General features: G+C 36.3%; 1 protein-coding gene across 2 annotated transcripts; it reads right to left on the reverse strand.

Moving 5' to 3' along the window:
* Window positions 1-10,274: 10,274 nt before the first annotated feature.
* On the reverse strand, window positions 10,275-12,883 carry LOC149181348 (uncharacterized). 2 transcript variants are annotated; one of them, XM_089418315.1, is made up of 2 exons: window positions 11,679-12,883; window positions 10,275-11,013 (listed from the first exon to the last, which is right to left on the reverse strand). In XM_089418315.1, the coding sequence occupies exons 1-2, from the start codon at window positions 12,761-12,763 to the stop codon at window positions 11,001-11,003; spliced, it is 1,098 nt and encodes a 365-aa protein (XP_089274441.1). In that variant the 5' UTR covers window positions 12,764-12,883; the 3' UTR covers window positions 10,275-11,000. The 2 variants fall into 2 exon arrangements, with proteins under 2 accessions (XP_089274441.1, XP_089274440.1); XM_089418314.1 differs by having other exon boundaries at window positions 10,275-11,023.
* Between the last annotated feature and the right edge of the window lie 792 nt (window positions 12,884-13,675).

Below are 13,675 nucleotides of genomic sequence, written 5' to 3' on the forward strand. Positions count from 1 at the left end.
AAAGTATTATGGTCCATACAAGGTGTTTCAAAAGATTGGTACTATGGCATACAAATTGGAGCTTCCTGCAGCTTCTCGAGTGCACCCAATTTTCCATGTTTCATGTTTAAAGAAGGTTATAGGTGACAAGCTCCCAATTCAAACAATATTGCAAGAACTTGACGAAGAAGGAAAAATTATATTGGAACCGGAAGCACTCACAGAAACAAGAACTCCACAGCTACAAAATCGATCAATTTCGGAGTACCTCATCAAGTGGAAGAACTTATCCGCTGAAGATTCCACATGGGAGGATGAGAATTTTATATAGAAGCGTCCAGAACTACTCAAGCGTTGAGGACAACACTTTTTTGAAGGAGAGGGGCATGATAGATCCCTATAATACTAGTGATTACCCCATTACTATTGTAATTGTATCCCTTATTAATATTGTTGTGCCCCTATTGTCCCCATATTGTTATCACTGTGCCCCATAGAATCCCTCTATTGTTATTTTTGTGCCTTTATATTATTATTTTTAGGTCGGTTGAGTTATATTGTGACTCCTCAGACTCCTATATATAGAAAGGAGGTTTTCTCATTTGAATCATCAAAGAATCATTCATTTGTGTTATGTAAAGGAGTTGCCCTCTCGAGGAGGCTGGATTCTAAGCCGTTGATCTATCTTTTCTATATTTTTGTGAGCTGGTTTCATAACAGAAAATTAACCCACGAGCAAAATCTAGCACCTTAAATTTTCCCTATTGAATATCCTATGGATGGAATAATTATTGCGTATAAAAGTATATGATATGCATGATTACCTTGATTATTGTTGTAGGGTTATGTTGAAACGTTAAAGACTTAGAGCATCTCAATGTAATGAAAGGATTTTCTAAACATTTTTGTCCAACATAGCTAACAATTGCAAGATTTCAATAAATAGGATATCATTGTAGACGCAGCTGAATAATAGAGACATAACTGCATTGGTTGAAAGAAAGGTTCACCAAAGATGGTGTCATTCTAATGAGGGAATATAATAACCTTTTTTTTACTCTTGGACTATACCTCATTAAGTCATATACTATTTTTTGGTTATGTCATAAGATTGAATCCATGTGGGATGAGTAATGATCCCATGTTGTAAAAAATGTAAAATGAATTCTGAATATTCCTAATGTGGAGTTTAAGGCCAAGATATGACTAGTGAACATGTATGATTCCCAATGGTAGGATATAAATCTAGTGTTGTGGATTAGATTTTCCATGGTGTGCTTGTGCTTATGCAAAATAATGTACAAAATTATATACACAAGATATAATGACCACCAAAAAGCTTATTTGAGGAAGTAACATGGGAACTATGATGCCACAAAAGGGGAAGAGGAAAGGGGATACAAGGGTAATTCGACTGTGTCATTATCCTTTGGAAGCAATACGCTTTGTTTCCCATGTTTTCTTACCATCTTTTCAATAAATGCTTGACTTATGTGTGTGCACCAAGAATGAATGTTCATTTCCTTCATAAGAGAGTAGTATCTCATATAAGAAAAAGCCTCTCATTATCTTTCATATTCATTAATTCTTATGCACCCACTCGTGGGAAAGAGAAGACACATGCTACCCAAACAATTTTCCTCTCCCAATTTATAGGGATCATATGCTATGGTTGTTATGGATACACATGGCAAGATGTTCTTATGTAATCATAGTTGGAAAGACCCCAAAGAAGTTGGGGAAACTCGTTCATGAAAATATGAAGGGAAATGGGGTGGTTTGAGAAAAGAACCATAGTTAAAATGCTTACAATAACTAAAGGAAACACCTTCAAATCTACAACCCTATTATTACTGCTCATTGACTATTTGAGTCTAGGTGTTAGTTATTTGCAAAAGGAAAGAAATAGTTGGAATCCTTTTACATGCACTAAAGAGCACTAGAATGGAAAAAGGTCTTGAGGGAATGTTGATCAGAGAAAGGGAAGATCTTCCTTGTATTGTGTAGGGTAGTGTAAGAGAGTGACATTATTATTTGATTGTTGGATGATAGCTTGGAACTACTCTATAATGAGAAATTTGGCTATGTCATGAGAGTAATGGGTAGTGGTGAGTGATTTTAGAGCCTTGTAGAAGCTTTCCTCCCCCTAGCGGTCTAGCTTGGGGGTGGGATCCATAACTAATTCATATGTCGAGGGTGTAAAGTGCTCTTTAAAAACTAGTTTGATAAACTTGCCTTAAATAATAAATAAGTATTTGAATATATAAAAGTGGAGAACACTTTATGTTCAGTTAATCCTTTGATTAAATTGACACTAGATGAGTTCAAACATGCAATGTTATAGCCCCAAGAGTTAGCTCAATCGGTCAAATCAAGTGCCTCGCCAATGGGAGGTCACAGGGTCGAATCCCGAAAGCTCTTGGGGTTAGGTCAGTAAATAGGCCGAGGGGTGTTGATGCCTTCGGGTGCGTCCACTCAGTGTTGAACAACCCTGGATGTAGCGGCTACCCATTGACCCGGGTATCCGTGAACCAGAAGTGAAAAAAAAAAAAAAAAAAAACATGCAATGTTATTTATGATACAATTTTAGATTTGCATTCAAAGTCTATATTATGTTGTTGTGAGACATTAAACTAAACTAAAAAGGTTTAATTGAAACAAAGAAATCTTGTTGGTAGTGTCAAAAGACCAAGGAATGCATATAAGGATGCTACAATCATCGAGGGAGATTAATTGTTATGAAACCAGCTCACAAAAAAAATAGAAAAGATAGTTGAACGCCTTAGAATTTAGTCTCTTCGAGGGGGAAACCTCCTTTACATTACACAAATGAACAATTCTTGGATGATACAAATGAAAAGACTTCATTTCTATATATAGGAGTCTAAAGGGTCATAATATAATCAGAGCCGACATAACAATAATAATTTAAGGGCACAATAATAACAATAGTGTGCTTCTATGGGGCACAATAGTAACAATATGGACACTACATGGGTACATCAATATAATAAGGGGGTTGTACTAATAACAATAAGGGGTTACACTAGTAGTATAGGGGCCTAACATGCCCCTCTCCTTCAAAAAGTGTTGTCTTCAATGCTTGAGTAGTTCTTGATGCTTCTGTGTAAAATTCTTGTCCTCCCATGTGGAATCTTCAGCGGGTAAGTTCTTCCACTTGATGAGATACCCTGAAATTGATCAATTTCGTAGCTGTCGGGTTCTTGTTTCTGTGACTACTCCAAGTTCCAATATGATTTTTCCTTCCTCTTCAATTTCTGGCAATATTGTTTGAATTGGGATCTTTTGCAACTTTTGAATAAGTTGCCATACTTCTTCGTCCTTCTTCCATTCATCCCTTGCTTCGTTTATCCAATCTGGTTGGATAATAGAAATAGCACAAAACAATGCTTCCACATCCTCATCCTTTCTTGAAAGTGCATCTGCAACAAAATTTTGCTTCCATTTTCTACAGATGATGTCAAAGTCATAACCCAACATATTTGTGACACATTTTCTCTGTTCTTCTAAAGATAATAGTTGTTCTAAAAAGTATTTAAGACTATCATGATCCATTTTTACCTTGAAGTGTCTTCCCATTCGGTAAGGTCGCCCTTTTTTAAGTGCATGTAGTATTGCCAACATTTCCTTCTCATAAATAGCTTGCTTGAGATGTAGCAGTGAAAATACCCAATCACCTACATCAAAACATTTTTCACTACAATGTTAATCTACTTGTTGTTTCATTCGATTTTGCACCAAAGTGGCGTTATCCTTTAACAGTTGGAGAACTTGTTCTTGATGCTCGATGTGATCTTTCACTACTTGAACATTTTTCTTCTTGATATGTCCTTCTATCTTTAGAGTTTGAGTGATAATTTCTTATAATCCTTTACAAGATATGATCGTATTCATTTCTTGATGCTCGATGTGATCTTTCACTTCTTGAACATTTTTCTTCTTGATATGTCCTTCTATCTTGATAGTTTGAGGAGTGGTAATTCCAACCAATGAATTACAAGATATGGTTGGATTCATTTCTTCTTTCTCGGTGTGATCTTTCACTTTTTGTACCTTTTTCTTCTTGATATGTCCTTCTATCTTGAGAGTTTGAGGATTGGTAATTCTTGCCAATGTTTTACAAGATATGGTCTGATTCATTTCTTCTTTCTCTGGGGTTGGGTCCTGGCGTATATCCTCTTCTTTTGATGTTTCTTGATCATTTTCTTCCTCCTCTTCATACTCTATGTAAAATTATTTCTCCTCAGCACACTTATGACCTTTAGTGCATTTGCTATCACAATTGTAACAAAGCCCTTTTTCTCTTTTTTCTTCCAATTGTTATGGTGTAATCCTTGTAGGTTGTGGAAGGCTAGGAGAAACAACACTTCCATCTTTATAGTTGTGAGGCGTAGACTTCTTTGTTGCCATAATTTTACTTTCCACTATGTCACAAATCCCTTTTACTCTTTCCAATTGTTGTGGTGTTGCTCTTTATATCCTCATAATGTGCTATCATTTCCTCCGTGAGAATTAATCACGTAGCAAGTTGTTTACGAGAACAAAGCCTTTTATACCATAAAAATTGATCTGGTTCTAAATATGAAGATGCAATACATACCTTTTGTAACAGTGGTACACCGCGTAGATCAAAATATTGCCCCATCTAAAGTATCCAATTTACTGGATCATTGTCATCAAACTTCCTCATATCGTCTTTCCTTGATTTTAGGAGCTCAATCTTGAAATAACTATAACTCTGTATTTCGATTCTTCCAGTTCCGAAATTGCGACCTGCAGTGGCCCTCTGTGTCATCTTTCCAATGCCACTAGTCTGATCGAATTTAGATTATCCAAGAAAGAGTTATGCACAATCTCCCAAGATAACCTGATTATATACCTTTTCAGAGGAGCGAACTTGTATAAAGTGCCATGTGTCACTGTTTTGACCTTTGAGTCTAAAAATATATACACAAGAAACTACAGTCTGTCCTCTTTCTGTAACTTTTTACGAAATTGCAAGTTGATGCTCAAAACAAAAGTTATGACGATTTTCCCAAGGTCACCTGTTTGGAATGTAATTCAGGAGTCTGCAAAAAGACCAACTTCCTCAGATCATATCTCCGCAAATATAGCGCGAAAAGCTCTGAAATTCGGACCCGAGGTTCAACGCGATTTCATCTCAAATAGGTTTTTTTGTTCGATTCTGAAACATCGTAGAAAAAATTTATAGCGAAAATTCCACGATGACCTATTTGGAGCAGCAAAACCCTAGAATCCAAAGCTCCGATACCAAATGTTATGAAACCAGCTCACAAAAAGATAGAGAGATAGTTGAACACCTTAGAATTCAGCCTCTTTGAGGGGGCAACCTCCTTTACATTACACAAATGAACAATTCTTGGATGATACAAATGAAAAGACCTTCTTTCTATATATAGGAGTCTAAGGGGTCATAATATAATCAATGCCGACATAATAATAATAATGTACAAGCACAATAATAACAATAGTGCGCTTCTATGGAGCACAATAGTGACAATATGGGCACTACATGGGTACATCAATATAATAAGGGGGTTGTACTAATAACAATAAGGAGTTACACTAGTAGTATAGGGGCCTAATAGTAATCATCTTGCTTTCATGGCTTATTGTATTGTTATTGAGGCATGAATGCTTACCCATTTGTCTTCATCATTTCATAAAAGTGTGTATGTGTGTATCATTTGAATTTACTTACCAGTGATGAATATTCTTTTAATTCTTAAAAATTGAAATTCATAATTTCATGTTTGGAATATACATGAAGAACCAACCAAAACCAATGAATAGCCTTTGTTTGGACAAGTTTTTTAATTGTTTATTAGAAGTGATTTAAGTTTATTAACATTGTGATATAAACCATTTATACACAAATAAACAAAATTTCTTATTCATATAGCATGTAAGGGTGCACATAACCAAAATAGCATTGAGTGTAATCCATCCCTGAATTGAAAATACATCACCAAATAGGCTCTAAATGGCCTCTAGCATCCAAAAAAATCACGCTACAACAAATACCTACTTATCATCAAAATCATTGCCTATATTGGGATCTTCATCATCAATATAACCCTCCATGCATTAAAATCAGATAGAAAAAGCGTAGCATGTCAAGTCAAGATTTTGTTTGAGTGATGGGTACATTTTTAGTAGAGTAGTGATAGAGGAGTTCAACAACCAATGCCAATAACATCAAAGCACATAGAGCGATTGGTGGTATTTATTAAATACTAGTTCCTTACCTTTGTACGTGACAAAATCCAATGGAAACATTGCAATCTCCGAAATCTTGAAATCTTGAAAAAATGTCAAGTATGTTGGATTTTCATTGAAATCTAAAATTCTACTTTTTGTGGATAAAATCCAATGAAATTGGAACTACTCTCCAACATCCTGAGTCATTTCATGGTAATGTTAAAAATTTAAGTAAATTGATGGAAATGAAAAATTAAGAAAAATATCACTTTTACTTTAAGAATTTAAAATTACCATGAATTGCATAAATATTAAGTTGATCTAGAGAAATTAAAAATAGACCTACCAAATGAAAAAATTAAAAAAAATAAATAACTTTTTACAATGACTCAAAAAAGTACAAACCGCACCGAACCGGTCAGTAACCAACCTATTCCAGTTCAAAGACTTGGTTCAGACAGGTTTTGAGCCAAAAACAGCCTGACCAGCGAGTTCCACCAGCTCTGATCCAATTCTGATAGCATTGATACATTAACCTCTTTGAAATATTTGTTTTAATATTCTTGTTTTATCTAGTTAAAAAATATTTTTTTGCGATTAAAATATTTTTAGTAATAGGAAATATCATTTGTTCATTAAAAACGTTCTAAGACAACTTCTTCCGAGTCCTAGTGAGTCCTAGTTGCACTAATCTCAAAGCATTCACCAATTGAACTATCTTCCAAATTGAACTATCTTCCAAGTCCTAGTTGCAATAATCTCAAAGCATTCACAACGGGAGGTTTTACGGAGTGCGCCCTAACTTCTCTGGTATGATGAGATGATCACATTTTTGTGTTTTTTTCTTCTTTTTGTGATATTTATTTTCGGAGTTGTCTTTAGTGTGATTTTTTTGGAGATTTTGGTGATGAAATCAGGGGGAAAAATTTGAGGTTAAATCTTGATTTGTATTATTTAAAATGGTTTTTTCACTGCATATTTGGATTCAGCAACCTGAAAAACCCGACGCTTTGATTGTGCAGAAATTAGCTATAAATTGCTGCCGGATTTTGACCGAAAAAACCCACCAAAAAAGCTTTCAAAAAATCTCTTTAAAAACAACTCCTTTATTTTCTTCATATCTATCGGGAGCAGAGTATGGAAGCGGTTGTTCCGTCTAAAAGACGGTTTTTTTTTGTTTGGCAGAATGTTTTTCGTACAAAATGTTTTTTCGGTACTTTTTATTGGGCTCTTTTGAGTTCTGATTATTGGCTGTTTGTTTTTTCTGGCTTTTTTTTCATGATTTTGGCTTTTTATAGGCTCAATTTTCGAATGTTGTTGGCAATGAGTTCTGATTACTAGATGTTTGTTCCTTTGTTTTTTTCTCATAATTTGGCTTTTACAAGCTGAATTTTCGAATGTTGTTAACAATTATGGCTTTTGGCTTTCTACAAGCTGAATTTTCGAATGTTGTTAACAGTGTAGCCCTTGGGCTTTCTATAGGCTGAATCTTCGAATGTTGTTAGCAGTGTAGCCCCTGACTTTCTATAGGCTGAATTTTCGAATGATGTTAGCAGTGTAGCCCCTTAGTATTTGATCTGTAAACTTCGTTGTTCTTGGATCTGTAAACTTCTTTGTTCTTGGAGGTATTTTTTGTATGGTCTCTTTATCCTCGAATCTGGAAAATGTAACTTCTCTATTTAATAGGAATAAGCTTTGTTTTTTTCTGCTAAAATAACTTCCCTAGTATGACTCCATTCATGGTCATGACTGCATTTATGAGTTTCCCTTCCGCAACAATCCTTTGGAGGGATTATCCCACTACAAAATTGTATGATTCTCCGGGAGGCCGAACCATACTACTTCAGTAACCTTGAAAGCCGGCCTTTATAGCCAGGGCTCCTAGGAGATTACCCTTAATCCTTTCAAGAGAAAATCCTGGGAGAGCGTGAGCGTGAGCGTGAGCGTGAGCGTGAGCGTGACAGTGGAAATAATCACTCCAAACTCGTCTTGGGGTGGCAACCGTGGAGATACTTGTCACACTGCACTAGAAACTTCATAGTCAGGTGGGAGGAGAGTGGAATGGGGGATCTGAGCATTATCTCGCTTGAATCTGAGGAAAACTTCTGGAAAAAATCGAGCCTCACTAAAGCATTAGATCTCAAGGATGTGGAATATATGGTGACTCATAGATGACTGGAAGATGGATGGATGGGATAGTGCCACGCGGTTTGAATTTTTTTTTCTGGTAATGAACAGGGAGTTTTTCATATTGTATCAGGCGGGTTCCATTGGACATGTTTCCAACTGTAAAAACTTAATCAGGCTTATTGTCTGCTCGGGCAGAATTGCCAAAGCTTGCTTCTTTAGACCCAGGATTGCCCAAGTTTCATCTCATTTGAACGCAAGAAAACAAGGTTTTCATAACTAATGATCCCCAGATCTGAGACATGTTAATCATGCGGCTGCCCATGATCCTTTTTGAGATATTCGTGCAATCTGAAACACACACATTTTTTTGCAACAGGTCTTGTTGTAGAGCTGGAAATGCCCCTGAACTGCTGACATAATGTCCAGTCAGTGTCAAAGTTGAGATCTGAAAGCAAGAGCCTGTCAATGTTGAAATCAGGGCTGTCTTTTTCATTACCTGCTTCATCTTCAAAAGGATTAGGGGGAGCTCCATATTGTAGGCTTGCCACAAAATCTTGAACAATGTCTTCATATCTTTAAATCTAGGACCTCCAAAAAATGTCAACGAAATTTGCAATATAACATATACGCATTGGATTAATACAATGTATAAACCAAGCTCTTTGTTTTTATGCAAAAGAGCATATAAATAATCCCATCAACATGTCCTCGTCGTCATGTTCGGTTTTTGAAGTGTATCTCAAGAAATTTACAACATGGGAAATGACCAAAAAAGTAACGCCACCAAATTTCAGGTGGTCTTCTAACCATTCCACACTGGTTTGGGTATCTAAGAAGTTTGCTTAACATCAAGAGCATTATATTGCTAATGAAATTCCTATGGAGCCATTTTTTTATTTCAACAATTATTCAACCTGAAAGATCAAATTTGATAAGATTTTACCCTATCAAATTAGAGAACCATGGAGTCGTCAATGTGAACTTTCGATTCCCTTGAAAAAGATGCTTCTTTCACCTAACAAGTACATAGACTTCAAAATCTGCAAAGAACCAAGTCTTCATTCTTCCATTCTCACACCAAGATGAGTATAGCTTTTCAATAAGCACCCTTATCCAAAGTTGTAGCTGATGGATAGATGTCTTTCAGGAAATGGACTTTATCTTTGGCAGCGGTGTCAAAATATATATGCAATAAGGTCGGCCTAATAATAAAGGGGTTACATGTGCAATGTGTATGTATCTATATACACACTGCTACAAATCATCTTCAAATAGCAGGCATTTTCCCAGGCATAGCTACAGGCTTCAAACAAAGTCGCATCCTCTATCAACACAAGAGGCATCCTTGAATTAATCAACTACTAGCTTGAGTCTGAACTAGACTTCAAATATTATAAGTTAGCACCATAATTCCTCATACAAGTTGGCCCTAGGCTTCATAGAATAGGTTTTTCCTTATAATTTTTTTGGAACATGTCAACCCTTAGAAGTTTCTACACTTGTATCCTATGTACTGGGAACGAGGTTTGAACATGATTTATCTTGCAAAGGAATTTTCTTAATCAGCTGCCTTGTATCATCCAAACTATCATTTATCCCTCCTCTATTGCTGGATCAGAATTTAACAGTGAGCGCAGAAAGAGATTCATGAATTAAAAGCTTTCCATGTGGTCAGATACATAGCTAAAATCTGGACTATGGATTTTAATATTTATCCCCCATGTTATATGTGTTGAGTTCCCTACAGTAAAGGATAGCTCTAGGATATTTAGCTTGATGTAAAGCCATGATTTCTTCCTGAACATGAAGCAATGTTTTATCATGACATTGGCAAGGAACAGATTATTCATAATTAACCTCATGAGAAGTGACAACCGTAGCAATAATACACCGGACTCATGATCAAAATAAGAGGCCTGCCAATGCTTATCAAACCGACCCTTTCTTAGAAGAGCCAGGCAACACATTGTTCCGGGTATAAATTTCATTAATTTATATAATATCTAGTGCATGCTACCTTTGTGCATAAGCAAAAAAATTCCTAACACTGGTGTGGTGTTAGCATGTCACTCTTAAACTTCTATAAATTTCAGAAGTTTAGGCCAGAATCACACAAAGCAGATGCTTATGTTGCTCCAAACACATGTTCAAGAGGGCCAAGGATTCATTATGTTGTGATGAAGGAACCAAGCCGCATAAGGCACTTCTCATTTGAGTATTAGAAATGACCCTCCCAAAGCTCCAAATACTCGGGCAGTATGGCACTATTAGTATTAGTTTTAGCCACCACATGTCTCCAAAATTGTGAGATGGGAAGCCAAATCCTATTCTTTTATATGGTTGCAGAGCTATCCAATGTATTCCTTTGGAAAGTTAAAGTGACCATGTCCGCCTGCAATGATACTCCCAAAGCTCCAAATACTCAGGCAATATGGTACTGTTAGCTTAAGCCACCACATGCCTCCAAAATATAGGATGGAAAGCCAATCCTATTCTTGTATATGGTTGCAGACAGCTCCAAATACTCAGGCGGTATGTCACCATTAGCTTAAGCCACCACATGCCTCCAAATTGTAAGATTGGAATCCAAATCCTATTCTTGCATTTGGTTGCAGAATTATCCAATGTATCCTTTTGGAAAGCTAAAGTTACCATCTCCGCCTGCAAATATCTGAGTTATCAAACAACATGTGCGAAGAATGGTGGATCACGTGCCCAAAGTGAAAAGTGAACTTCAAACTCCCAAAGAAAAATAATTTTGTAGATTACTTTGAACTTTGCATGATAGGTAAAGTGAATTTTCAACTTTGGTTGATGTGAAAAGATTTTTCTTCACAAGGAAAAATGAAAATTATTAAATTCACATAGTATTGGGAATCATTTAATCTCTTTACAAAGAAATAATTAAAAAAGGGGGTTAGGTAAACTTTGCAGGCTTGTTCAAGAAGTTTGTTTTTTGTTTTTTATTTTTTTTCAATATCACTTAAAAGTTTGAAAAATTATGTCACAATTTGTCATGCAGTCGATTTGGAATCTGGTGAGAATTTTTTCAAGAAATCTGAGTGTGATCATGTCTAAATCGTTTTTGATAACTGAAATGAATTCAGCACCGACACCAAATTTTAATAAAATTTTAATAATTAATCCCTAATTACTTGACATGTGCATTTTCCAAGTTCAGTTCATACACAGGTGGAAACCTATTTTTTGCATAACAGAAAACAGATTCTCTAAACCCACGAACCTGCACCTTATTTTTCTTAGAACTACAAGATTTCAATGAACCAGAGTGATTCTTTGCCATGCAAGAAATGAATGTGACTAACCTCTTAAACTCATCCCTGTTACAATCCACGTCGGCCAAGGCAACCGTCCTGGCACATAAGTGGCATTTGCCTTTCACCGGATCAAATTCGCAATCGATATAAATAGGGATGTCTCCACATGGGTCGACGTCTACACAAGGAAAGGTCTTTTTGTTCTCATTAATTTGGTCTAACCAAGGCACCAAATTTGCACCTTCCTTATAGACTTTGGCACCTCCACTGATGATTCCTGTTATAGGTCCTCTCACCACGCTTAATAAAATATCGTTGCTGGGCTTCAAATTCTCCACCCAGTTCCCCAAAGAGTACACTTCCCTCCTCATTGTCCGAGGCAGTCTGTCACAAATCATATGCATTACGAAGCAGAATAACGTATTTATCTTTTCATAAAGCCAAATCCTCAATATCGTGGCGAACTCCATCACAGCCGCCGTAAAGCTTATGATTGTAGGAATGAGCCAATAAATTTGTTGGTTGGTTTGCAGAAACAACCCCACCAAGTTTAAAAACTTGAGCAGTTTTTCCTCCGAGACACACAAATTCACAGGGAGAAGCAAATCATTGTCTAAAACCTTGATACTGTGGTTGTCAAGAATTAAACGATCCAGCACCTCTGATAAGCTCATCACACCGCCTGTTGCTACTTGTTGCCAAAACTCTTTATATCCTTTCAGAAATACCGTCTTGGGGGCAACTTCTCCCATGTCCAGCAGAGAGTCCCAAATTGTATCGGTTATATAATATGACATTTTCCCATTTAGGTACAACATGTGGCTTTCTCTTCGCTCCAGAAGGAAATCAATGCCCAAATATGAGGATTCGATCTCAGATATCTCATTACCTATTTGCCTTGGCATCTTCGTCTGATCTTCAGAAATGGTCACATGGCAACGCACCTCCTTATAGACACAACCTGGAAAACGTTTCAGTCGGGAGTAAGTTTGGGACAAATGTAAATGTTGGAGCAACCACCCCATTCCGCATTGTATAATCGCCCCAACTGGTGTGAGTTTCCCGATCTGCCAGAAGCCTAGGCAGAGCTGCAAGCCCAGCAAGAGCCTACTCAGAATTGAATTGGCTGACATATTTCCTCCACCAACAAACCATAGCTCTGTTTGCTTCTCCTCCACCTCCTCCCTGGTAGCTCAGTCTGCTAATATGTATACCACTTCCCCTAGCTCTTCTTTTTGTGCCAGGCTATATCAATAAAGCTACATCAATAATAAATCTAGGTACTCACATAACAACGGTACAATGTTTGATAGGAAAGAAGTGGATCTTTTATTGAGCATTGATTAAATAATTATTTTAATTCACTATTCATAAATACCGTGGTGAAATCTTATGGATGATTTTCCTTTGATTATCCTTGCTTAACTTCTTTTGGGTATTTGGATTGGTTTGTGACACATGAGGATTATATTGAAAGGGTTTTTTTTCGAAAATGGGAAATTCAAAATTTACCATTGGATGAACTAGTTTAAAGCTATATCAATAAATCTAGGGACTCACATAACAACTTTACAATGTTTGATAGGAAAGAAGTGGATATTTTATTGAGCATTGATTAAATAATTATTTTAATTCACTATTCATAGATACCATGGTGAACTCTTATGGTAGCATCCACAAGATTTCCTTTATTCAACATGATATTTTGTGAGACTTACTATATATTTGACTAGGAAGGGGTCTATAAATAAACACAAAAGGATTTTTATGCCTTAGAAAGTCGTCTCTATTCCGAAAAAGTGGAAAAAGTTTGTGAAGTGTTCACTATTCAGAGATGCCATGGTAAACTCTTATGGTAGCCCACGAGCTTTCCTTTAATCAACATGATAGTCTGGGAGACTTGGCTACGTATTTGACTAGGAAGGGGCCTATAAATAAACACAAAAGGACTTTTATGCCTTAGAAAACAGACTCTATTTGAAAAAAGTGGAAAAATTTTGTGAAGTGTGCATTTGATGTTGAGATTGTTTCTTTCCACACATGTT

The sequence above is a fragment of the Pinus tabuliformis genome, chromosome 3_2 (genome assembly GCF_031772625.1).
Source record: "Pinus tabuliformis cultivar Carrire ecotype Pingquan chromosome 3_2, CPIR1, whole genome shotgun sequence".
Lineage (NCBI taxonomy): Eukaryota > Viridiplantae > Streptophyta > Pinopsida > Pinales > Pinaceae > Pinus > Pinus tabuliformis.

What these genes read in the sequence shown, in the direction of transcription:
- LOC149181348 (XM_089418314.1), bottom strand. Translation starts at nt 12,763, where the DNA reads ATGTCAGCCAATTCAATTCTGAGTAGGCTCTTGCTGGGCTTGCAGCTC. An exon ending in AACAGGGATGAGTTTAAGAG is followed by an intron (nt 11,024 to 11,678) that starts GTTAGTCACATT and finishes TTGATAACTCAG; the next exon opens with ATATTTGCAGGCGGAGATGG.